The sequence below is a fragment of the Aspergillus nomiae genome, assembly GCF_001204775.2.
Source record: "Aspergillus nomiae NRRL 13137 chromosome Unknown contig00095, whole genome shotgun sequence".
In the NCBI taxonomy this organism is placed as follows: domain Eukaryota; kingdom Fungi; phylum Ascomycota; class Eurotiomycetes; order Eurotiales; family Aspergillaceae; genus Aspergillus; species Aspergillus nomiae.
In genome coordinates this window covers 62,161-88,370 of record NW_015378150.1, presented here as the reverse complement: position 1 = coordinate 88,370, position 26,210 = coordinate 62,161, and the positions used below count along the sequence as shown (strand labels likewise).

General features: G+C 49.3%; 7 protein-coding genes across 7 annotated transcripts; 1 reads left to right on the top strand and 6 right to left on the bottom strand.

Annotated features, from left to right (window-relative positions):
* Positions 1-1,327: 1,327 nt before the first annotated feature.
* On the bottom strand, positions 1,328-4,546 carry ANOM_004699 (TAPT1 family protein; the record flags this gene model as incomplete). The annotated part of the gene is made up of 3 exons (XM_015549956.1): positions 1,328-3,083; positions 3,296-4,286; positions 4,348-4,546. 3 exons carry the CDS (start codon positions 4,544-4,546, stop codon positions 1,328-1,330), a joined length of 2,946 nt encoding a protein of 981 aa, XP_015407948.1.
* A 3,091-nt stretch (positions 4,547-7,637) lies between these two features.
* ANOM_004698 (uncharacterized protein) lies at positions 7,638-9,666 on the bottom strand (the record flags this gene model as incomplete). Its single annotated transcript, XM_015549955.1, has 3 exons — positions 7,638-9,055; positions 9,110-9,536; positions 9,604-9,666. The coding sequence occupies 3 exons, from the start codon at positions 9,664-9,666 to the stop codon at positions 7,638-7,640; spliced, it is 1,908 nt and encodes a 635-aa protein (XP_015407947.1).
* Positions 9,667-11,202: 1,536 nt separating this feature from the next.
* On the bottom strand, positions 11,203-13,433 carry ANOM_004697 (uncharacterized protein; the record flags this gene model as incomplete). Its single annotated transcript, XM_015549954.1, has 2 exons — positions 11,203-12,478; positions 12,538-13,433. 2 exons carry the CDS (start codon positions 13,431-13,433, stop codon positions 11,203-11,205), a joined length of 2,172 nt encoding a protein of 723 aa, XP_015407938.1.
* A 1,208-nt stretch (positions 13,434-14,641) lies between these two features.
* ANOM_004696 (uncharacterized protein) lies at positions 14,642-15,359 on the bottom strand (the record flags this gene model as incomplete). The annotated part of the gene is made up of 3 exons (XM_015549953.1): positions 14,642-14,656; positions 14,722-15,165; positions 15,249-15,359. 3 exons carry the CDS (start codon positions 15,357-15,359, stop codon positions 14,642-14,644), a joined length of 570 nt encoding a protein of 189 aa, XP_015407937.1.
* A 1,266-nt stretch (positions 15,360-16,625) lies between these two features.
* ANOM_004695 (2OG-Fe(II) oxygenase) lies at positions 16,626-19,603 on the bottom strand (the record flags this gene model as incomplete). The annotated part of the gene is made up of 5 exons (XM_015549952.1): positions 16,626-17,589; positions 17,639-17,851; positions 17,906-17,942; positions 17,990-18,281; positions 18,365-19,603. 5 exons carry the CDS (start codon positions 19,601-19,603, stop codon positions 16,626-16,628), a joined length of 2,745 nt encoding a protein of 914 aa, XP_015407940.1.
* A 1,370-nt stretch (positions 19,604-20,973) lies between these two features.
* ANOM_004694 (uncharacterized protein) lies at positions 20,974-22,257 on the bottom strand (the record flags this gene model as incomplete). Its single annotated transcript, XM_015549951.1, has 1 exon — positions 20,974-22,257. One exon carries the CDS (start codon positions 22,255-22,257, stop codon positions 20,974-20,976), a length of 1,284 nt encoding a protein of 427 aa, XP_015407939.1.
* A 1,274-nt stretch (positions 22,258-23,531) lies between these two features.
* On the top strand, positions 23,532-26,184 carry ANOM_004693 (putative DUF21 and CBS domain protein (Mam3); the record flags this gene model as incomplete). The annotated part of the gene is made up of 4 exons (XM_015549950.1): positions 23,532-24,060; positions 24,136-24,349; positions 24,405-25,074; positions 25,137-26,184. Coding segments are annotated over 4 exons (2,208 nt in total), but the record flags the coding sequence as incomplete, so codon positions are not given.
* Between the last annotated feature and the right edge of the window lie 26 nt (positions 26,185-26,210).

Genomic DNA, 26,210 nt, shown 5'->3' with positions numbered 1-26,210 from the left:
AAAAAAAGAGAGAGAGAGAACAGGAGACACTCACCCGGTCCCCGTTGCAACGTCTGCTATACTTGTGATATTTTCTATAGGGATGGCAGGATGAATAGATTTACCCCCAATCAAGTCGACGAGGAAGTTATGTTGGGCGTTGAGTCTGTGCTATCAGCTTTTATGGATCAAGGCGAGGCAGGCAACTGAGCAATGAACTACCTACCTAGCAGATTCCTTGGGACTGCGATTCAGCAGGTAAACCTCGTCATCTGGGGAGACCGAGGCTGTACGGGATAGGACCTTCTTAACCCGACGCCAAAGCCTTAACAACAAAGTGTGTACAAAGCCCACCATCATGATTTACGAACTAAAATACGAGGGAGAGACTCACACCCGAGATACCGGGGCCAATTCCTACATATAACGTCATGACCATCCTCCACATGTCAAGCCATGGGTGAAGGCAAACAAAAGACGTCAATGCCCATGCACAACCCTCAAGAAGGTAAATGAGTAAAAAAACCCCCTGACTCTCTTAACGAAGCCTAGACCAAGAGGATCCTTACCGAGTGGACTAATACCACTCCAACCGTTGACCCAAGGTCTCGGAATGAGCACTAAGGGAAACACTATTTGGCACGAGGGATCCACTGACAGTAGCGTGGCTTTCCGGCTCGTGGGTTGAGTGTCCACACCAACGCTAAAAATGAGCGAGTGGGGAGAGCCATGCTTGCTGCCAAGGTACTGTCCCGTCTTCGGGCTTCGAAGTTCGGGGATTGAACATGATTCAGACTAGGACAGCGATCAGGCAATACTGCATGGGGTTGCCTTGTGCTTTGATGGGTTTCATGCTTCTTTGTTTATCATGGCTTAGCGCTTCCGTAAGTATGACAAGAAGAAAGGGGAGAGAAAAGAGGAAGGAGTGTATACCCACTCAGATAGTCCTTCCTGAGAAAAGGCAGTGCTGCACTTTGAGGAACAGAGAGAAGACACAGGTTCGCTAGTTCCAAAGATGGAGTGAGCCACTCACTGGTGGAGTCGTCAACACGGCAGTACTCCGTAAAATTGAAAAATGCGGCAGTAGAAAATTCCCGAAGTTCAGGTTTAAGTGTGAAAAGTCTCCACTTCGTCTCGAAGTTTGAGTGACCTTTTCCTCTTTCATGCTGTCGTCCGGCCCAACGGACTGGGGCCACGTGCACTTGCAGACAGACCTGCATCCTCCATTACATACTCGCAGTCCAACAACAACACACACACACACACACTCACACACACACACTTGCTTTCACTATGGTTAGGTATCTACACGTAATCTAAGGTACAAAAGTACAAGGCCATCCTCGAATCACCAGATCCTCTTGGCTACCATCTCATACCGTCGAACATGATCCATGTTCAATTCCTCCTTGGAATTCTTCTCCTTTTCTTCTTTGGCCTTCAGCCGTCGTAGTCCCTCGGGATCATCCGTGTAGATCCACCGTCGGTGGTCGTCATTGACTTCCACCACTCCCCACCCACCAAACCGACGACTGCCCTCTACCGCATATTCTCGTGCGCGGGGCGGGCCACCATTCTCATGAGATGATTGCTCCGTCTCGCGCTGTTTCATCGCTCGGTAGCGGGAGCGGGCATAGGCTAATAACACCATTCCTAGGAGCAGTTTCACGATCAGTAACACCACATATCCCGTCAGAATGAGAACGACGGTGAAGATGTACACGGACTGCGCTGGGGATGGCATGGTATTCGCTAGGAGCTGCCGTAAAAAAGCGTTCATATGTGCCGCAGATGCTGGCACGATCGTCCGCAGCGTCAGCGGCGGTGGAGACGGGATCGGAGCGGGGACGTAGTGGCTATAGATAGAAGATAACGATGTCGACTCCACTGCCGTGGATGAGGGGTGTTGCGGCAGCAAAGCGGCCAGGAACATCTGATACGTCTGGACAGAAACCCGAAAGAAGAGGCAAGACAACGGGATGACCGGCAGTCCCAACCGACGGGTTAGATTCTGATCTCCAAAGGCATTCGTGTAGTAGTCTTTCGTCAGCACGTCCAAGAAACGCTTGTAGATGGCGGGGCGGGTGTTATTGAATTTGCCGATGTATGCATGCTTGAGCCAGTCAACAAGCATCTCGGATCCCAACACAACCAGAAAAGGCCCGAGGACCTGGGCGAGAGTGGGGAGAAACGAATTCACATGACTGAAGGACGCAATGATGGATGAAGGCACAATCGTGAACGACTGCGGTAGGATCGACGACATGGTTCGCGGTGGCGTTGACAACGGTGTGCTATTGGTGCTCGTCGACTGACTGCTGAAACTGGAGCCCAGGTTGCCAATGAAGTTGAATGCGCCCGTCTCGACGATATTGCGCGACGCAATGATGGTGAGCATAAGCCAAAGCTGAAAGCGCTCCACCACATCTGCGCAAGTTAACTGAAACAAGTTTTCTTTCTCAAATTTCTTAAAGACAGTGGACTTAATCTCGACAAACTGATTCGATAGTAGCAAAGAGAGCAAAGCATTTGAGTATGAATTGACAGCCACATTCAGCGTCATGACCTGATAAAAAAGCGCCGTGGCATGTACCACCGTGTAGGCCAACGCCAACAGGAAGAGCCCAAAAGGCCGGAAGACTTTGCTTCGTCCATTTGGCCGACGTTCCAAAGCCTCCCGCGAGAAAAGACACTCCAACACATCCTGTCCGATGGCTGCAAATAGCCGGTCGCTGACTTCCAGCACGTTGTAGATCACGTAAAGTTTGATGGCGGCCTGTCCTCGGATCCAGTGATACATCCGGCTTGCGTCAAAGTACATGAGAACAGCGCATGTGGCAATCATTAGTAGACCCTTGAGAATATCTGCCTTATCATCAGGAAGCAGTGCGGACGGAATGGACTTTTGTCGGCGGTGTTGATACTTGTGATGTGTATCGGAGCGGCACCGTCTGCGCGCCTCCGCTGCTTTCGCTTTCATATCGCGTTCAGTTCCAGCTGGCTCCTGTCGCGACCGGCCTTCAGCTTCTGAAATCAGGTGCGTTCCATCTCCCGATACCTTGTTGCGCCTTCGCCATACTCTTCCCACGCCTTTAATAATAAAGCTGGAGATAAACCGAAACTCGACCCCCAGATTAACCATCCAAGATTCTAGCAAAATATACAAAGCTTTCACAAAGCGAAGAGGAAGTATAGTAAAGGAATAGAGCCATGAGTCTAAGCAAGCCAGTATTCCAAACCAAAAGACCTGCTCTAGCACTGGCGGAAGCATAAAAAGTTCATGAGCCGCTCAAGCTTCACGCGAGAGGACTCATACGGGAAGTCGCTGGCGGCCGAGGGATGTATGTACAAGGGGGAGGGTCGGCCCGATGCAAGTTCTAATTGTAGGTAAGTCGGAACAGACAAAGGAGGCAGGGGAATAGACGGTGGCATGGGTGAAGGCAGTGCAGAATCGGCCATTTGTGGTGCAGAATTCAGGTTCTTAGAGTCTGATTCCCGACCTATGCTGGGACGATCCTGTTTCGACCGGGATGCCCACGTTTGTGCAAGGCGCTCGTTGCTGGGTAGCGTTTGTCGCCGAGCGGAGGTTGGGGTAGAAACAGCCCGTGAGCTTTGTGAGCGATGTCGAATTGACGATGTGGGTGGTCTTGCCAAGCCTCCGTCAAAAGTGAATTCTTTGTTTGTTTGGGATTTCGTGGCATGATCGGGTGGTAACTTTATATCCTTTAATAGGGGCGAGGCATCGTCCGTCAAGGTTATTTGCGAGTTTGAAGCATGCGTTTGATCAGAAACAACCCTGTGACTTTGTTCGTTATCTGCCGCGCGATAAGGAATCGACTGAGGTGACGAAGTGAGTTCTTGTATTTTGGCGGGAGATAGTTTCGGAACACGCTCTCGATCCTTGTCCTGGTTCCTGGCTGGAGAGACCTCTCTAGACCACTGGTTTAGAACAGTCGCAACTTCGGATCCATCAATGACATCCACCAAAGAAGTCCTATGTGACTTGCTGCCATTGACAATGTCAGGTGCCTGAGAATGCTCAAAGACCATGCCAAAAGCCTGATCGGGTGGTAAGGAGTGCTGTATGTTTTTCTGGTCGCCGTTCGTAGTTCGCTGACTTGCAGACCGGTGATGGCTAGTGCTGTGTCCATTGACCTGAGGACCATTTTGGTGTGGTTCTACACCCAAAGGTCTTCTCTTCGTAGCATCTGGGGCTTCGGAGACCACCGAAGCTTCGAAGCCTCCATCTAGCAAATTCAAAGGGGACGGTTGGAGCTGTCGGGTTTCGGGACATTTTCTCCTGACTTCTGGTTTCCGCTATTGCCTCCGTTTGCCTCTGTCCGGGACTCGGTGGTACCCTCTCTGAACGTGAGGACCCCGCAAAAATGTCCGTGTCCTGCTGCTTGCCGGACCTATTGTGTAACCCGTCCATCATTCGGGCGATTGCAGAACTTTCCAGTCCAGTTGTCCGAAAGTTGCGGAATTTGCGATCATCATCCGAGGCGACTGAAGCTCGAGGAAACTCGTCTGGTCTAGGGGCGGGAGGTGAGAGAAGGGGGGACACCATTGAAGAGAGCGATCAGAGTAGACATGGGATGATTGGCGAGCAGCTGAGCAACGACGCGGTATCTCGTTTCGAGATTCAGGCGGGGTTTGAAGCCATACTGACAGACGCCGGGTTTGCTGTCAGAGCCAAAAATTGAGACGGAGAGAGAGGAAGGAGAAGAAGAAGAAGAAGCGCAGTTAGTTATGCCCTCCGTAGTCGCTCCCGGTGATAGTAGCTGGCCGGTGAGGGTGGAGCCAAAAGGCGGTCAGACGGAAGTGGATTCCACTCCATTTATTCTGGGCAGTTGGGGTAAACCCCTCTATACAAGTGTTTGCTGAGAGCGAATTTTAACACCTAGTTGCTTCAGTTCATGATTAACATCTCGTTACCGGAAGCTTTAAGATAATTCTTCTTGGCTTGGTACATGCAAGTGTATATGCCCATCCTTCGTCATGACACTGCCCTCCCTCGGGTTACAGTTCCGGTTTACTACCTTGAAGACGTATTCGTGACCATAGCAGTAGGGGAAATGTAGAGGATGTTAGGGGAAAGGAAAGAGATAAAGGCGGGATCACTCAGCTTTGATTTTACTGTCCACCTGGTTCGTCCATCATCGAGCTGCATTCAGTCCAAAGGGGACAAAGAGCAAATACATGTTATCAAAACCGCGAGAATAATTTAAAAGCGTCCTAAGTCTGGCCCCTCTACCCTCTTCTCAACATGGCTTCAGGTACAGCATATCGGTGCAAGAGGCCACCCTACGATGTCCTTCAGTTCTATCTGAGCAGCGACAGTTACAAACTATACAAAGCTCCACCCAATAAACCTTTAAACTCCAGTGCAAGGGCTACACCTTTCATCTATCAACCTCCAGTTGAAATACTCCACTCCATGCTTCTCAATCTTGACCTACACAGCATAGGGATGCTGCGTCGAGCGGACAGGCTAGGAAGATAGTTAGTGGAATCACTACCTGCGTACTTCTTATTGAAGACCCATGCTTCGCACACGCTATCTATCATCGACGCTACCAAATGCTCTTCATATTTCCCATACAATGGCTTCTACAGAGTTCTATCATCCATGGTCTCAAACATGTCCCGATTTTGAACCCCTTCTCTGCTTGCCCACTTTTTCGCGCTCATGCTATAAACGTAGTTACCTTCGACCAGAATCTGAATTGGCACGAGTAGCTGGTATATGCTTGCACTTTGGACTGAGACAGAAAGATATCAGATCGCTCCCAGTTATTTACAATATTGAACCGCTCCGATGCCGCTTGGCCGATATTACTCAACCAAAAGCCCTGGGGATACAGATTCATGGAAGTTGAAAGGAGATGAAACGGGTATATAAGGCTGGCCTAAAGAGACGCGAAGAAAGTTACCAATGTCGTGTTCAGCAATGGAAAAGGAAACAGCGTCAAGGGATCCATGCCGGACGCCCTAGACCGCGGTCTGCTCCTACTTCCCTGGTTGTAGACGAGGGAGTTTCATGGAGGATGCAGGCAACAGTTGCATTTCCATACTGGGATTACCGGACACAGACATTGGAGCCAGGTACCTACTGTACCTATCACTGGGAGGAGGGTAAGGCGGATGATTGGAGACGTATGGAGACGATTTGGGATCTACACTCCCCCAGCAGAGAAGCCTATTATCGAGCATTCTTGGAGGCTGATATACCTCAGTATTTCTTATATTGTCCAGCAGTGAGGGCAGACTATGACTTTCAGAATAAACAGGCAGGGCTAGGGCAATATACGAGGGATGGAGCTGATTTCATTGTTCATCCCAAGGTTCCGATGCTGATGCCAACTTTGGGTATTTTCAGACATTCCATGACATTCAGATAGATCTCCAAGTGATGGTATCATCAAGGTAAGGTCTCAAGGAAGAAATTTGACTTTGAGGATATAACAGAATGAAACGTTGTAGGCAGGGTATGAGCGAAGCATTTAATACACCCCGTATCTGTGCAATTAGTACTAGGATCGTATTTCCATACTTTTGTTAGCAGGGTATGAAATAACTAACACTTAACTTATCTTACCGCCTCCTTCATACTGTAGTATTCTTTAGTGTTCTATTGTTCGACTTGCCAAGGTATATCCACGATGGTTTGTGTAACTTGTTATACCAGTGGATCGAGTACATTTGAAGCTCCTTAGTTAGCATCTAATTGCAATAAGGGTATCAAAAACCGGTTGTTTGACCAAAACATCCAATTTTAAGTCTCTAATATGAAGTCGTACGAAGGAAAGGAAAAGATTCGCGACAGGCTTCAGCCCTCAGAGTGGATAAATTCCAGCCCCCTGGGATAGCCACAGTACAGGGGTAGATCCCGATATCAGTGACAAATTCATACTCAGCCTCTCCATGCCTTATCTGAGAGGATGGCAACAGTATATTCAATGCGCTGGCTGCCTGGTTTAGCAGCAAGGACGACAAGGTGAAGGTGCATAGCGATGATTTGCCAAAGACAAGCTATATACTTGGGTGTTTAACGAATAAGGCTTCTCAGGTTTCTCATTCATGAAGGAAGCCAAGGTAAAAATTCGGTTTACGCGAGGCTCTCATTTACAGAGAAAATAAATCCTCTTGGGTTTTGAGCTTGGGACTTCTTTGTGCATCCAAGGGCACGCCGATACAAAGCCGTCAACGTGTAACAGGGGAGCAACACACATATGGCAGCAAGATAATGAGAAACGATCAGATATGAATTTATATTGTGGATCTTTGAATAAAGCTCCATATCGAGAAAAGTGCTGCGCAGGGTAATGCTCTTTCTGAACTTATTAGCACTCTATAATAATACATCGCGCCATTCTTGTATGAGCGCAACTTCTCAATTCAGGTTACGATATCTTACCCCGTAGAGCATTGTATACTACAGTCTGTACTATAAGGCAAGCAGACATGCTTTGGAGTCACTGGCCCTCACAATTATGACTAAAAGACAACAAGAGGTAGTTACTAACAATATAGATAATATTCAATGCCCAATAATGTGTGGTTATGTCCACAATACAATGCTAGATAATCTGAAATCATGCTTAGTCCGATACTTATCAAAAGAATAAGACTATTTCTAATAAATACATTCATCGTAGCTACATATAACCCTGTCCATAATTCTGTGGCTGAGGCGGATACGCTCGGTTGGAGTAGGTTCGTGCAGGTGCAGACCTATTATCGTATTCGGCCAACGGCGCGAACGTTCTCGGTCCTGACTGTTGATACACGGGAGAATTTGATGCGAATTCCCTCGCAAAAGGTGCTGGGGAATTTCTGGAAGGCGGATTGAATGGTGCATAACCATCGGGTCCTGGGGGCCGCGGTGCTCCGCGAGGTGCGGCATGTGAAAAGTTTCTCATCGTTTCCTCATCCATGCTAAAATTGGGCTGGGGTCTAGCTGGAGGTTGACCTGCCGCACCAAACGACCGCGTAGGATAGCCAGCCAGCGAAGGCAGGGTAGGAGTGCCGCTAGGACCGGGAGGCGAAAAAGTTCGAATAGGCCCGTTCTCTTCTGGTGACATACTCCTTCCTGGTGTCAGAGTTCGTGCCGTAGTATCTGTTGGGCTATATGAGTGGTATGGCGCAGGTGATGCGAGATCGTGAGACGGGTATGTCTTATAGGGACTGTGAATGTCGCCGGTGTCTCCAAAAGCATGCGCCGGAGCCATACCATTCACTCCACCATCTGAGGCGGCGGGTGCGGGTTGTGGCGTGCTGTTGAACCTTGACATCGGTGTTTGAATCCGAGAAGCAGGCGTAGGAACCTGAGTTGGGAGAGGAGGTACTGGCGGCGCTGGAGAGCTTTGGCGATCAAGAGGACTATATCCCGAGACTGCCGTACTTCCCGAGAGCGAAGTGGACGCGGAGTAGGCCGATGATTGAGTCATTGTTCGGCTGAGCGGGGGTTTGTCTTCGAACGCTGCCACACTCGGAAGGGTCGGAGCCCGGTCCGGTGCAGCTTTCTCTGGGCGTGATGGGTGCGACGGCAATGTGGTTTGCGTTGTGCTGCGCGAGAGAGTTGTGACAATCGGCGCCTTGTCATTACCACCGACAGTGGGCAAGGTGGGATGCGTATCCAGACCCATGTTGGGTTGGGTTGGTGTTCGCTCCTGTAACGCCATGCCCTTGGCCAAAGCTTTGTTCACCTTCCTGCGCACAATGCGAGTGAGTCGAGTTTTGATCTTTCGTCGACAGTAGGCTTTCAGGGAGCCATCTTGCGAAGGGATATGATGGAACAAAAAGATGAGGTACAAGATGATGGCGAGCGCCAGCTTCAGGATAGATAAAACCCAAATTATCAAGGTGAAAAGCATGCCAAAGAGGACCAGGGCGCGCAGGTTGTTATTTTCGGCCAAGATCTTCACATTATCAAAGAATTGTATGACCGGGGATGAATCATTTGTGTCAGGCGCATTCTCCCCACCGGGAAGCAGGTCCATGCGCATAACCGAATACAACGTGATCGCATTGACGACTTGACGCGGCCCATCGGCGAGGAGGACATTCATCCAAGCTAACCATCGAATTAGTATTCATCGGACCGAGAACTGACAATGGCTACACCTACTCTCAAAGGAGAAATATGCAAACAGAGCAACGTACTCGGCCCCTTTTCTGCTTTTGGTGAGCTCGGCAAAAACAAGGAACCGCTTCCATCCATGACCACTAGCCCACAGGCGAATACTTTGAATGCGCGCGGCGAGAGAGTCCAGGTAACTCTGGGAGATACTGCCGGACCGAATGGCGCGAATAGCACGGATCCATCGCAGAACCAAGAGAACGAACGAGATGATAATACAGACGGCAAAAATCCACCGAGAAACGGTAAAGGGAATGGCAGGCTCAATTTGTCCGGCCCATTTCGAGAATGCCAGTAGATTAACGGCAGTGAATGTGTCGACCGCGTACACCGCTATTGAAATCACGAGGAAAACCCAAAGAAAGAAGTAAGAGAATGGCGAAAGACAGGACTCTGATTTGAAGTCATTTAGATTCTACGGAGTATATCAATGTTAGCCAAGGAACATCGAACAGGGGGGTTCTCTACCCGAGGGAACGCACGATGTAGTCCCATTGTTCCTCCAGGGATACCGGGCCTTTTTCACGATCGCCGCAGCAAGGCATTCTGTGCGTCCTCGGTCCTGCCGAGAAGCCAAATGAACGACTCTGCGAATGTGTCCAAGGAGGGGCAGCCAGTCACAGACAGGCAGGATGAACTTCGTCGGGCCAGCCGGGAGAAGGGAGAGATTGCAGCAGGCGCGATAACAGCGACCGAGGAAGTTGTGTTTCTTTTGTAGGGAGAGCCGATCTCAATAGCGAGTGACAAACAAGAAGTTTGAAGTGGATCTTGTTCGATCGGCGGTTGCGAGAATCAGTGGCGCATCGCCGTTGGACAGTCGCAGGGCTGGAGATCGCAGAGACACGCGTATATCAGCTCCGGCCCGTCATACAAGGGCCATTGAGCTTGTCCAAAAGCGAAAGTAGAGCTCTGAAACGAAGGAGAGTGATGTGTGCGACTCTTTGTCCTCTCTGAAAGGGGATGATGGGACTAGCGCCAAGATCAGGGCTTTTGGGCGCGTTTGGAGACCGTCGCAACCGAGATGGAGAATTGCGGGGACTCGGGCAAACACAGGGCGGGATTCTGGATGGTTGACTGGGTCGCAAAGAACGAACGACTGGATTGACAGCGGTTAAAGAGGGTCGATTGAATCGACAGCCACCAACGAAAGAGAACAATGTGAGAAGAATGGAAGCGCAGTTATGCAGGAGCCCCTGCGATGAAACACGAGGAGAATGCGCAAGGAATCCAATCACGTTGGAGGGGCAATCTGACATTGCGCGGTTAAGGTTCAGGAACCATTTCATTTCATTTCGGAGGTCTTTTCCTTTCAGAAACACTATCCGTTCGATCAGCAGAAGAAAGACGACCACCACAACAAAAAAGGAACAGAAAAATTGACAACAGGAACACAAAGACAGTAACATCTCGTTTTTCTTTCAAGGTTCAATAAGCTTTTCTTTGTTTTCACTGGAGTTCTTATTTTCCAAACTTTTTTCTTGAATGTGGTTGTCTTCCACAAGCTTCCCCACTCCTGACTTGGCATCATTTCCAAATGGGATGGCGAGGGTCATTGCGGAAAGGAAGTGGGCGCGAAGCGTGTGTCTGTCCCACCGAAGGGGACCCCATAAAATGCCCAACCCACCGACACACGCACGGGCCAACTTCCGTTGACAAGTAACCCTGGAGGTAAAAAAGGGACGATGTACATATATCATACGGCATGTGTTTTGTCCCACAAAAGGGGACCCCAAGCCCACCGCCACAACACACAGAAGTGCCACACGATAGCTAATGGCCGACGCAGCGTGCGCCTGTCCCGCAGAAGGGGACCCCAATCCCGCCACCACAGCACACAGAATGCTACGTCGCCGAGGAGGAATCGGTCATTATATCTAAGCGCACACCATGTTTTCCCAAAAAATTGGGAGCCCCGCCACGTCCTCGTCCCCACGGGTCGCAAGGAGAGTTATAACGACTAAATCCTCCACCCACTGCGAATGATCACCGAAACTACCAGGCGCACAGGATAAACAGTGCCCCATGATCCAGAACTTTGTGCAACACCCCCCGGAGTGGAGCTCACAAGTCCCTATAGGAGATCAGGGGATAGTGGGCAGACGCCTGTTACCCTGACGGCGCACAGGCGTCGATGCCGGCGTCGATGCCGCCGCCGCGTTGGACAGCGAGATGCGGAGCTTTTGGCACTCGTCCTCCAGCTCGCGCGTCTTTTTGCCCCAACGGATGTTATCCTCCGTCCGCGCTCTTTTCTCATTACTCAGAGCCTCCCGCAGCTTTTGAACGCCCTCCTGGGCCACCTGCTCAGAGGTACACATGACCCCTTGGTTGGCTTTGTCAAGCTGGCGGCGGAGGTTGTTGATTTCGGCCTGCTGCTGGGAGACCGTCACCTGGCTTTGCGCGAGCGCAGTGGAGATCGACCCCACGTCTCGGGTGGGACGCTTTGGTATCTCCTGCGAACTACGCGAAGCTTCCCAACGGGACAGGCGGTGCTCGAGGATCTGGATCGTCCTCTCGGCAGCAGCCGCCTGCTCCTGGCTCCTCTGAGCGTCCCTCATCGCCATGCCGATCTTACCTTGGAGATCATTGACTTCCGCTGTAAGGTCGGAAGCCCGTTTCTGGGCCTGGGCGGCGGCGGCACGTTCCTGCGCGAGAGTCAAGTCACAGGTGTGCTGGAGGTTCGACATAGATTGCCGAAGAGCCACCTCAGCTTCGTGTGCGCGAGTGAGAGACACTTGCGCGTGCCGCGCCACGCTGTCTGCCGACGACTGGTTAGTCGCAAGCTCGGCCTCCAGGAGCATGACACGCCTGAGGGCGGCATCCCGTTCCTGTATGGTCACCGAGGAGTCACGGAACTGCAGGTGCAGCCGGTCGTGCTCGGCCTGGAAGGCCTGACACTGGGCCATGAGCTCCTGGTTCTGGGCGACGAGGTCGTTATTGTAAACAACGAGGTTCTGGCGTTTGGTGTCGGTGTGGCCGCGAGATTGCTGTTCTCGGGCCTCTGCAGCGGCCAGGCGTTGCTCGAGAGTTACGAGCTGGTCATTCCAAGCTTGAAGCTCGGCTCTGAATGACTGGTGCTCACTCAGGAAATCGGCCTCCGCCTGTTCCCTCTCCCGGGCCAGCTGCTCTTCCAGCTGGGCGACCCGTTCGCAGAGGGACCGCTCCTTCGCAGTGGCATCGTCCTTCACCTGCCGCAGTTTTCCCTGGGTAGTGCTGAGCTGCCCTTCCTTGACCGCGAGCTCCTGGCGGAGTTCCACGATGACAGTCGTCTCGCGGGGTCGAGCCTCCTCAACGGGATCCGGTCGGGCAGACAGTTTCTTGACAAGCGCCCAGCCGTCCTCCATCCGTTGCTTGACTACCCTAAGCTCTCGGTTCTAGCAATGAGGAGCTCCTTCTGCTTGGTGATCACGCCTTCGCACTGATCGATCATATTCCACAGGTCAATCTCACGCGGCGTCGGGAGCGTCCCTCGGAGCTGTGTCTCGTGGCCGAAGTGGTCCACTCTTAGGGCTGCAGGCTGCAGCTTGTCGGCAAGTGGGGAAGAGACGGCCTTGGCGAGAGCGTACCAGGAAAGCACTGCCAGAATGGCACACGAGATACTGGTAGTGACGAAAGCAATGGCGTAAAGGTGGTGGATCTCGCCTTCAATCAGGCGTGGCAGCTGCCAGTCGTCTCGGATTATCGCACGTAACTCTAAGCCGGTCTCTTGGCCGCAGCAAAAGGCTACTTCGAGCCACTCGTGCCGGTTCAGCCTCCCCTGTTCGAGCTGTCCGAAGACGTCGAAGCAGTGGTACGAAAGCTCCTCTTCTGACGAGCTCAAGGCCATGATGAGAGCAGAGACATGCCAAGCTGCAGGGAGCAACAGATCGTACATGACCGTTGTCCCGCAGATAAATGACAGAGACAGTCGACACACTGTTGCAAGGGGGCGATTGAACGGGAAATACCAGTCCACCACGGCGGAGACGGGACGGCTGAGGCGGCTCTCGATAATCCGGCTTTTGACCCCATCCTCGAGAGTGCGTAGGGTAGTGAAAACGTCGGCCAGAGACCGAACGGCGGCAAGCTGCATGAGGAGCCAGCTTATACCGAGTACCACTGCGCGGATGGGCCGAACGGCTGCCGTCAAAAGTGCCGAGATCCAGGAGCTGAGGACTTTCCAGTCGCTGGCGATGTATGCGAAGGTGATTATGGCCGCGAAGATGATCGCAGACCCCGCTGTGAGATCGGCGTAGCCGAACAGCGCCAGACCCGAGACGAGCTCAGGGTCGATAATCTCTCCAAACAAAAACACCTGCTCAGCTGGAGAAGTCATGTTGGAAATGATTGCTGTACAGATTGTTTGTCAAAAAAGGGCCGAGAAAGGTTTAGAAGAACCGAAACCTGTATCAGGAGCAATGGCTTCACTGATCTGAGGAGGCCTGGTTTGACCAGGTATGGCTATAGGCAGCCAAAAGTAGTATGAGGATGTGAATATTGCGCTGTCTGCGATAGGCTTCAAGCTCAATGAATGCTTTGGGCTCTCAAGCGCTGGCGATCGGTTTGAAAGAGTTGATGATCGTGAGAGGGAGGAGAGGAGACAAAGCTGGGGGGTGGCGCAGAAAGAAGAAGGAGCAACACAACACGTCTGTTAGGCAACGACTTCACATCAAACAGTGAATTAATGTCCAGGTGGGAAATCAAGGCATACGGCCTAGAACCAGATAAAGGATGTCACTAGCCCCAGATTGATTGGCTGGACAAGGGGGAGCTTCAGCCGGCTGGATGCCTATGGGCAGTGAAAATGATAGAGACAGACGTGCTTCAAAGGATGTGGGTTGAAGATTTGTCCAGTCTACAGACAATGTACATCGAGCTTAGCAACCCACAGAGACATGTAGCATTTGAAGGACAAGACAACTTCTAACAACATGACAATATAGGAGTTGGCCTCAATTGTAACAATGACCAGAGACAATGGCCTTTGTTCGATACGGAAGATTGCATCGTATATGCTAGTTCCCTGTCTCTGTCTAGGGGACTTCCGAACTAGAATGTCCAATTTGTAGAAGCCACTCTTCTGGTATCTACTACCGAAAACCTGTCGTAGTTGTATGAAGTGTGGTCCTGGTATCCCACCCGGGCTTAGATTCTTGATAATGTGATGAACCTTGAATATCCCTACCAACTAAAAGACAAACAGACGAAGAAAGATCCAAAAAAAAAGTTGACCTGGCTGTTACTGTTCAGTAGAAAAACAACAACACCAAAGAGCTACTAAATGTTAGTATCATATCGTGAATTATTTCTGTTTCATATGTATACTGTTTTTCAGTGTCATAACAGTGATGAAGATATGTCATGCATTCATATTCATATTACTTCACTTGTATATAAAGGTGGTTCAATGAGCTCGTCCTCCAAACGATCCAAGGAAAACTCTTAGTAAAAGTCTATCCCCGAACTATCCACTGATAATGTATATGGAAAAATTCTATACAACAATACCATCACTACAATCACAACCCAAGACATATAGACCTCTCAAAGCTCCAGCACCTACAAATCAGTCAGTATTCCAATCCCCAAAAAGTTCCCAAGACCTAGGAAATAATCAAACATACCATATCAACCCACCCCCCACCGGCAAACTGACACCGACTCAGCCCCCGATTCACAAATCCCGCACTCTCATAGAACCGGATCAGATAGTCATGACATATCAACACAATTCGATCTGCCTCTATTTTCGCATTCCGGATATACTCCACATACTCCTTAACAAGATAATTTCCCACCCCCGTCCCTTGATACGCAGGTAGAACTGCAACCGAATGAACGGCGATATTAGTACCCCGCGGATCATTGCGAATGACCTCTCCATCTATTATTACAGGGTCGTAGGGGGAGTGAGACTGCCAGTTACTGGGCATCTTCATAGAGCCTTCGGTTATTGTTGTCGAGAGGGATCGAATCCCGATAACGTTGGCAATGAGTTGTTCCGTGTTATCTGTTTTTATAAAGAGGCCGAGGCAGAGTTCCGGGGTTCGGTTGAGCCGGTATAAGAACTGTAGTATGAGTTTAAGTATGTGGTTTTGGTTTTGATTGGGGTTGGAAGGTACCTTTCTTCTGAGCATCTTTCCTGCTCTACGAATGCGCTTTCAACTGTTACGCAAGACTTGAGGTCTGTGGCGGTTAGAGGGCGAGTGAAGGCGTTTAGTCCGGCTAGGGCTGGACATTGTAAGGGTTTGGTTGACGCCATTATAAGGGTGGTTTTTGAGTTGGGTTATTTTGGTAGATGTTGTGCTCAGCGTTATATTTGTCTGTTATATACTCCGGAATATGTACAATATCCACTTGCAAAAGAGTCATGCTTCGTATTACTCCCATACGTATGGGTCTACCTGGAGGAGAAGCTCGCCGAGGATCAAAGCTCCCGCGAATCAGAGAAGATTAAATAGAGGGACCGCGCCCTACGCCCACGCCTTGCGCCGCTAAGTGGGTCGTTCTCAATCTACCTTACTACGTAGTACGTAGTATACTTACACAGGGTATGCAGTGGTGTTTATATTGTCGCATTAAGATGGTAGAGAACATAGCATTGGGTTCTTTTGGATCGCATGGCATCTACTGGTCTAGGTACAGGGCATTTTTGTAGGGAGTGGAGTCAACATGCGTGTTCAACCTATCGTCTATGATGTACAAGATGTGTTTCGCGTTATATATATGTGTATGTTCTCCTGTTGATCTCAGGATTTTTAGGCCGAAGTTTTCAATTCCTTATCCATTGGAACAACGTAAGTTGTACCTCCCTACGGAAAAGTTTTAACTAGTGGTCTCTTACTCAACTTGATTCTTTCCTCATTCTATACCTGTTGTACTGCGCATCTAAGTTACGTCTGTATTGAATTCTTGCCCCTGGTATAGGGCATCCGACCCCAGCCATGGAGTGCAACATCATTGCTGAATCATGTTCAAGCAACAATATCCATAAAAATCAGTGGCCAGAATGGGGGCTCTGTCAGGTCGTATTCAGGTACGAGAAGGAACCGCAATGACCATTGCTGCCCAGAACAGTGAGTATGATCACATTAAAATCACACCTGTACTTATCCACTCAACATTATGAGAAGCTTTCTCATCTTGATACATGGGACATTTCGTCTACTGGATATGCTAATGGTATCATCCTTCGTTGCCTGTCTCTGAAGGAGGGTGGTATTAGGTGGCTTTGAACTACTTAAGGCTCTGTTGTAATGATACAACTCTGGTTCTCTCTTGAAATGATGTAGTTTATACACTGTTTCAACCACACTCGGCTTCTATAACTTGCTACTGGCATCAACAAGAGCACTTCCACGCATTCCATAGTCATCTGGTGGTAGAACGAGACTGCATTATCTGATATATTTAACATTGGAAAAACTAGTTATCTCGAAGCGAAAGTAACAAATCTTTTTTTTTTTTTAAAAAAAATATATATAAACCCGAAACCAAAATATAAGGATTAATGAAAATAAGGGATTTCTCATCGCCCGAACGGACGCTTGGCCGGCACAGTGCGTTGAACCGTGTTCATGCGACCACGAGGTACTGGAAATGCAGGTAGATCATCGGGAAGTAAGAGATTTTGGTGGGAAAAGATACAATCATATTGATTTCCAAGTATCTCCTTCAGGCAGCCCTTTTGAGATAACTCGTCCAGCATGGAGTTCGCGGTTTGTGCTCGTGTGACCCAGGCTTTGTAGTCGGAAACAAGCAAAGCCTGTGTTTTTTCAACTCGCAGCTTGGGCGGGTTGGCTCTAACTGTAGTTGTGGTGAAAAATGCTTTATCAATTTGCTGGTCCAAATGCTGCCTGCACTTGTCTCCCAGCGAGAAATCCTTTGTTGTGCTGGACGTGTCATCGATGAACGTGCGCAGAGAGGCACAGTTGGGGCAGATGCATCGTATGGTCGTCCTCTTTTTCCAGTCCGGTGGTGGCGACGGAGGGGCCTCTGAGACGTAGTCACGCACATATCTGGCCAACATATGTTTGATGAATCGTCGTTCGCTGGCTGTAGAAGAACGGTTTGTCATATCTATGTGTGCGCAAATGCCGTTCGCTACTGGGAATAGAAAGTCATGAAAAGCACTCTCTGTCTCTTCCTTGACATCCAAGGCATGTTCAGTAAGGGTGTTGATTACGCCCGTGCTGTCATTGCCTGTAGCATCAGCAAACTGAATCAACTTAACTACCAGACTCGGGGAGATCCTCGAAGTAGTGTTTGATAAATCGTAGTTGTAAACTCTTCTGTATGAGCTTTGATTAGGATGTGAGCTTGTCGCGCTTTCAATCTTGAAAGATGCCACAATCTTGGAGAAGAGCGCTTTAAGTTCTACATCTGCGTTGGCCTTGTCAAACTTCCCAGCAAGCGAGTAGTCATGAGCCGACGTAAGGAATGCCACAAGAAAAGCCGTGTTATCCAATTTGGTTTCCAAGAAGGGCACGATCCTGATGAAGTCAGCTCTATAATCCTTACCCTAAATGAGAATACCTTTACCTTGAGAGCGCCCTGTTTGAGGGGAAATCACTTATTTCTCTTGCCAGATCATGGCCATCTGATTCTGTGCCTCCACTATGAGCAGTGAATACCTCAGAAACATCGTCACCACAATACTGTTCAATCAACCTATAAAGCAATTCTATTTTTTGAGAAAACGAGGTCTTGTATTGGCTTCCACTAGACTTTTCCTTCTGGATGAGCTTCTGCAGGCTGCAGGAGTAGGTCAGTGTTTGAGCGTTATACAATGGTATGTCTTTGACTTACGAGGAGTAAATAGCGTCGATCCCGGTTGTGAGATAACCTTGGCTATTTGGTTGACTTGGGCGGACTGAGAGCGAAAAGACCTACTGTAAAGCCACTCCATAGCCCGACAGAATACATCCACGTCAGAAAGCTCAAGAGCGATCTGCAAAACCTTATCTTGCCCTTCTTGTGGCCTGGCACCCAGGTCGAACAAGTTATTCACTGGAGAAATCGCCCTGCAGACTTGTAAGAGCTTTTGCTTCGCCTGCATGTCATTGGGTTGTTCTAACACGGCACAGTGACAGTCTTCCAGGACCTTTAAAGCATCGCCCTGGCCATTTTTCAACTGGTGGATTGTAAACAAAAAGCGAAACCTTCTTGGGATTATCAGTGCGCCCTGGAAATTTGTCATTAGAAGCAAAAATACAGAAGAGAATAGCAGACTGCGCATAGGTCATTATGATCAGCCTGAAGCCTTACCGTCTCGTGGTAAAAGTGGGTTGCCGAAGCCCCCTCATTGCCTGTGAAGCCTTGAAAGTCTTCCTTATCGGGATCGCGGTCGAAAACACCATTTTGCATGAGTAGCAGGCCGGGGAATGATAGATTCCTTCCAACAATAACACCTCCTGAGTCCACCACATGCGACATCTCAAGACTGGTCTCAATTAGATCTGCAATACGGTGAATGCCGTTACGTCCCCGGCCATAGAAGTCGCCGTAATAGTCCTCATAACCATCAACTTCACCTATGTCCTTTTTCTCAATGTTAGCCAGGAAGAGATCGAAGCCGGCCCTTTGGCATGCATCCCGGAGTCCTGCAAAGCGACACTGGTCAACCCCTTTCAGCCGAGAAAAGCGAAGCTCCGCACTGGTATACTGGTGCTCAAGAACATAGATGAGTGCTTGTGGGCAAGAGCTATTGATGTCATTATCCCAACCATCTAAATATTGCATGCTGTCGATTTCAGCGGCACATGCCCAAGATTGAAGCAGACGAGTAATATTCTCTTTACTAGCGCCATGAGGTTCCAGTAGAGCGGCTGACGGTCGATGTATCAAGTTGTAAATCAGGACAATCCTATATCCGGATGTAACAGGCTTCACCTCGTGAGTGACATCTGCATACCAAGCAGCCCATGACATCCCAAAATCAGAGGTTGGTGCTGTTTGAAACGTGAGGCAATCATCCCTATGAGAGACGATCACATCCCCTCCTTCGTGTTTCGATGGGAGACATACAGCGAGCGTGCCGAACATACCATCGGCTTTCTCAGAATCTCGGTGTGGCAGAAAGAATGCGCCCTCCTGGTAGATAAGTAATTTGTATAACTCCGCCTTAACCTCCCGCCAATCTGCCGTAAGGCCAAGACCAGTTACAGCTTTGTCCATGAATAGTTCAACCTGGTGTTGCCATCTTGGGTTCTGAAGAGCAAACTGGCTTGCGTCGAGTTGCCAACTTTTCCGTACTGATTCGTCTACCAGGGTCTCAGTACCCTTTCCGTAGGGGCTCAGATGGCAGGACTGGATTATTGCCTTCGCATGTTCAGCTGATATAGGAAGCCCAATATTCCCCACATCTGGAATGTAGAGGCCAGGATTGATGGCAGTATGAATATTCGCACTCGTCATAAACGATCCTGAGGGCTGAATGTCATCTAGAGCGAGGTTGAGACCCTTTTTAATGTCGATAGTGTCACCTTCATTATCCGATAGAGCCATTTTCTTTCTTCGAATATATACGTATGAGTATCAGGGGTAGACTGTATGCTAAAAAGTAGTACTGTTGTTGACTGTCCATTGTCATTGTGTGCACACAGAATCGCGTCGCGTTCCCTCGTGAAACGCTTTCTTTGTCCGGAACTACGATTTAGTCTGCACGTATTGACTTTACCAATATCAACATACGATTTTGTTGACCAATTAAATCTATTTATAAAATTTCACTAGTCCGATTCTGAGATAAATACCGCCCTTTTTAATGCCTTGAAATGTCTTTTAAGATATCTTTAGAAATTACCAGTACCCCATTTTTAGAAGTTAACAGTACGCCGTCTTTAGGGGCCATCGGAACCCTGTCTTTAGAGTCGCAATACTAGATCTTTAGATCCCCTGAGCTCTTAGTATACTACTAGTATCCCGGGAGTAGAAGTGATATTTAGGGGTGGTAAGACACTGTCTTTAGGGCCCGGTGGTCGATAGATTTGGGCAATATGTGGCGGTCGTGGCTTTATGTAAAAACGCTCAGGTTTTGGTCAGAAATGTCAACTGTCCGGAACTTCGATCTACTATCAACCGTTACCAGGCAGTGTGAAGCAATATTGGAAGCTATTATGATGTACTTCCAGCCCCTCTTGTGTCAGGCTGGAAAGACATACCGCAGTGAAGGAATCATATGACCTAAGAATAATTCAAGCAGTTCAAACAGTTTAAGCTAAGAATCTATGATCGGTGTAGATTATACTGAGTAGTGGTATGTACTGAGGTATAGGAATACTAGGCAGGCCAGTGGTCCGACGGACCACTGCCCAAGACGTGCAGAGTCAAATATTTAAATAAGCTGAAAAAATATACTAACTATAGTTTAAGCAACTTAATATCTAAAACAAAAAAAAAAAAACAAAAAAAAAAAAAAAGGCTGGGCTCACTCGTTCCTGTTCTAGAGCGAAACTAGAACGAAATGATCCCACGGCTCACCCTGGGACAGCATACAGTTCATTGTTCAGTCACTATGAGTCGAGGGGTTTGAAGTCGGCAAGAAATGGCCGAAGATAATCCACACGTACCCTTGCATTTGTCTTCTAGAGAAAAAGGACAAGCTAAATGGCTCACCTACTAAATCATCCGCTGGTTGCCCTGCTTGCTCACATTATAGTATCACTAAGCTCACCTACGCCCATCTTGTAGTTTAGCCTTGCTCGCCCATAGATCAGCGAGCTTTAGAGGGTGCTTTCATCTCTGACCGAGTTTACACAGCTGGCTTGAGCACGGCTGAGCGGACTGGAAGAAGTGTTTTTCAAACCGTCTGGTCTCATATATCTATGTGGCAATGATTTGGAATCTTGTAGCTCTTTGTACATATAGTCTAACACCTAAATATAGTGTGTTTGTAGAGATTGCGTGATCGAGAGGCTATCGAATTGCGATAAAGCTTGCTCCTTGTCCGGATTGCTTGGCTGCTTAATATGTTCACGGCGAAACGCAGCAAGCCACTCTGGGTTGTCGAAGATGGTCTGGTCCCATGGATCTTCGGAATCATAGACTAATTTCCTTGACTCTTGCTGGAGCATCTCATCTGTAGGGATGATTCCTTGCGCTAATTTCTGTCGTGTGTAGCGACCTAAGTGTGATGCCAGTACTTCCAGTAATGAATTTAGCGGATTATTAGAAGTCCGAGCTGAAGATGAAGGATATGCCGGAGCATTTAGAGTATTGCTTTCGATTGTAGTATTCCGATCCAGTCGCGATGTGATCTGATCCAGCTGATCTTTCGCATGAGCGTTGGTTACTGAAAAAGGAACGAGGCAACGAGAATCATGGCCGATATAATAAGGAGGCAGGCTATTGGTCACATGCTTAGTGATCTCTGGTAGAAAGCCATGTTCACCTCTCCAGCAATCCATAGTTGATCCATTGCGAAAATGGCTGGCTAAATGATCAACGCGCTCCTCCCACGACGACAGTCTCCTGTCACAGAACCCACAGCGCGATGTTACCGTCGGGGCTGGTGTTTTCCAATCATCAATCATAGGTATAACATCGAGGTTGTGTGTGAGGCGCAGATGTTGCACTAGGTGATCTTTGCGACGGAAGGTACGGGTACCACTCAAGCATGCCTGGTAATTGTGCTCGTCTAGATGGTCTGTCCCCGGTTCCAGCATATTGCAGTATGCGCAATGTTGCTGCCCTGTGATTGGAGAGGTCACAGATGCACCATGAGGTGTGCACGTCCAGCTCTCAAGGTTAAGATGAAGCGTTTTCTCATGTCGGGCCCAGTCATATTTGGTTCGGAACTGATCACAACAAAAGGTGCAACAAAATTTACGAGTTGGCTTAGCGCTTTTACTTTTAAGAACTCGTCCAGTGGACCGCCTGTGCGATGTTGTCAAGGAGTCGTGCGATCTTCTGGAGGTACTAGATTTGACCGATGCAGTAGACGGGAGTGAAGAGACACTCGGGGCGCTACTCTGTGAGCTGACTGTTGATACTGGTCGACGAAAGCCGATAAATGAATCATTTTCTCTAACTGGAGCAGGGTTTCCAAACGCGGAGGCTCCTGGTTGTATGCCTGCGGACGGGAGGTTCTTCAACGTGTTCATAATTGCAGACATGGATGCTGGCTCATCTTCAGGAGGCGATTCTTGCCATCGCTGCATAGGATCAGGAGCGTACAAGGGGTTTGGAATGAATTGGGGCGTGGCCCTTGATTCTGTTCTTTGAAGAGAATACCGGCTTCTTCTTCTTGGAAGACCACGACTGCCATTTGAACCGAGTGGATAAGTAGACTGCCGTGCTGATTGCTGAAGCCAACTATTTCTGTTATCAAGCTGTCCATCGTTTATTTCATCTGGAAGAAGTAGAGGCGCCTGCGGGGCAAAGAAAGCCTCATTTAACCAGTGAGATGGTAAGTCATTTGAAGTAGAGCCTGTACACCAATCATTATTTTGAAGCCACGGCACGTCTTGACGACTTGCTGCAGGCCAGGAAATCACCTGCCCTTCTGGTAAGGCGTTGTTATATGGAAGAGCCCTATCAGAGTTGTTAGGATTCAAAACACGATTGCTCCCTAGTTCGTCTAATGTATGAGGTTCAGAAGTGAATGTGGTAAGATGTCCAGTGGGCTGTGGGTCAGTATGATCGAGGCCATAAAGCGAGCACGGATCGATGATAAGGGAATTGTGATCCACTGGATGACCTAGCAGGCCCGCTAGTGAAGTTATCAGCGATCTGCTAATACACGGCTAGAAGCCTTGATATTAAAGGCTGGATCACCTTCATCTACTAATAGCGAATCGTTTGCCATGGCGCCAGTTGAAGTTTGCTAGGATTGAGGAGCCTGAGTCTTGCGCTGCTGCATCCTGCCCAAGACGTAGTACTGGTAGTAGTGTACGGAGTACGGAGTACCGTAAGAGAATATATCGCCCAGCGCAACACCAGGATCGTCAACCAGCGCAATGAGTCAAGTGATCGACCCAACACTGGGGTCACGTGTCGATAGCGAAACTTATGAGAGAACTTGCAGCAAGAATTCAAACCAGAGAAGATTGACTGGATGAAACGGCCCAGAGTACTAGTGTTATACGACACCTTTACTGCGTATGCTGCCGGTCCCACCGGATTTCAACCAGTCCTTACCGAAAGGAGAACCTCGTGGAGCCGGTCGATAACATCGGTTCCGAAGTTTAATATGGACATCTTCAAAGCTTGACCAGCGTGAGTTGAAGGTCCAATGACGCTGACTCATGCAGTTGCCACACAGGCCAATCAACGATCGACTGGTCGGCAATTGCCTTTTTCGCAGTTGCTGTCGGCCCAAAGAGGACTAGATTGTTCATTCGGAAAAATGTCCATCCCTTTGCAATTTCCTCAATCAGCAAAACATTGTGGCTGAAGAACAAGTCTCGTTGAGTGGGAAGTGATCATCCAACCCGTTCTTCTTCACTCTGCATCATCATATCCATTCAATTGCCCTACCGATTCTTCATCCGCTTCGATACGGAACTACCTAGCTTCTATCCACTCAGGGTTCCCCACTCGACGTCAGTCTCCAATCGGTGGTCGGAACCGTCCCGATCGTGACTCGGCCTAGTCTCGTCAACTAACGCATGGTCCAATTACCCGAACTGCGCCATCGAAATATGTCCCTCCAGTAGTCCGCTCCCGGTTCTCTTTTTTCTCTTCTTTTGCCCCTCATACTTCACCCACAGGTGATGGCTACACCTTCTGCAGTTCGTCTTTTGGCCATCCGGCCGGTGATATTCGGTTTTGCAAAATTGTTGATGCTTGCTTTGGGCGGCCTTCCCCTAGTCTCTGCCGCTCCCGCGACCTATATTGCTTACTCCGAAGAGAGCCCGAAGGCTCCTAGTGATCCGAACTTATGGCTGTATCTCGGGGTTGCCGCCATCCTCGTTGTGAGCGGTGGTGCATTTGCTGGTTTAACCATTGCGTTGATGGGTCAGGTAAGTCTCGTTTTCTCACTACTGAAATGGAAAAAGCCCAGCGTAAACCACTAACCTAGCATGTGCGATTTATAGGATGAGGTGTATCTACAGGTCATCAAAACCTCCGGTGAAGACTCCGAGCGAAAAAATGCAGAAAGTGTGCTCAGACTGTTAAAGCGAGGGAAGCATTGGGTATTGGTCACTCTTCTGCTCAGTAATGTGATCACAAATGAAACCCTTCCCATTGTCCTAGACCGTTCACTAGGAGGAGGTTGGCCGGCTGTTCTTGGCAGTACAGTCTTGATTGGTACGAAAATCCCTCTTTCTCTTGGCTTATTGAGCTAATCATTCATGATGATCAGTCATTTTCGGTGAAGTCGTCCCCCAGTCGATATGCGTTCGCTACGGTCTTCCTATCGGTGCTTGGATGGCTCCTTGCGTCCTGGCCCTCATGTACATTATGGCTCCAGTCGCATGGCCTGTAGCGAAACTTCTTGATAGGCTGTTGGGCGAGGATCATGGAACGATCTACAAAAAGGCTGGATTAAAAACACTAGTGACCCTGCATAAAACATTGGGTGAGGCGGGCGAACAGCTCAACTCCGATGAGGTCACAATCATTAGTGCCGTTCTGGACTTGAAAGATAAGCCGGTTGGTAGCATTATGACTCCAATGGACGACGTTTTCACTATGTCTGCGGACACTGTTCTGGACGAAGACACGATGGATTTGATACTCTCCCAAGGATATTCCCGCATCCCGATTCACGCGCCAGATAATCCCACAAATTTTGTTGGCATGCTTCTGGTTAAGATGCTGATCACATACGACCCCGAGGACTGCAGGCGAGTACGAGAGTTTGCATTGGCAACTCTACCCGAGACTCGCCCTGAAACAAGCTGCTTGGATATCGTCAATTTTTTCCAGGAAGGAAAGTCCCACATGGTCCTGGTGTCCGAATACCCCGGTGAAGACCGCGGTGCCTTGGGTGTTGTTACTCTGGAAGACGTGATTGAGGAGCTTATTGGCGAGTACGTTACCTATCTTCTCGGCATAGTCTTGAATCAGGATTCTGAACTGACTCTGATGACAGGGAAATCGTTGACGAATCGGATGTCTTTATTGATGTTCATAAGGCGATAAGGCGCATGACGCCTGCACCCATTAAATCCCGGGTTCCTAAGGGCCAGATTGTGGAAGAACCTCCTTCTTTGCCCCCTCAGAAGACTGGTACTTTGGTGGATGTAGATGGCGAACCTCAAACCTCCAAACCCCCTGCGAACGTTCGGCGTCGAAGCTCAGTAGAACCACCACTGCCGCGTTTCCAGCTTCGGATGCCACAGTCGGATAGGAACTCAGATTCCACAGATGGCCTAGTGACCAAACGAGGAACCACGGACGAAATTCGTGAACACTTGAAGCATCTCGGGCCTTCGAATTTAGCCAGCCGACCGCGTCAAACCCGGTACCAGAATGTTAAGATAAAGCGGGCTAGCGTCTCGCCGACTCGGTCTGCGCAAACCGACATGGACTCTGGTCATAGTACGTCTGGCTCCCAGGCCCTGCGCCCCATGTCGACCGCCTTACCCGGTGGGATTGGCGAGGGACTAGTCCAGCCGGGGCTAGATGCAAGAGATGGCGCATACGCTGTTCGTGTAGGTTACGGTACCATGACCGGACCTAAGCCCGCCGATGCTGGGACCCAAACAACAGGGAAGGACGTCTCAATCCCAGAAGCGGTTCACGAAGAACAAGACGACCCACCTCGTCCATCCGGCAGTGCTGCAATCAGTGTTAAATCCGAAAGCTCGAACTCGCAGAAGTTTAAACCGACCAGCTACCAGCATCAAGGTCCTGCGCGTAGTGGCAGTATCACGGAGCATGTGGTTGATGTCAACGGGATCCGCAAAGTGGTTCTCCACACAACCAGCACCAGTTCATCTGATCACGAGGGACGTGCATCACCTAAAAGCAAATTTCCAACTCAACGGAATGGGGAGGTTGTCGATCTGAATGGTCATAAATCCGACGGCACTCAAGGCGATGTGACTAAAAAACGTCGTCGTCGGCGCAAGCGTGGGCAAGCATCAAAGCACTCGGACAACCATGTGGACGAGGCATCGCCACTTCTGCCACAATGACAACGCTTTCGTGCCTCCTCTGCCGG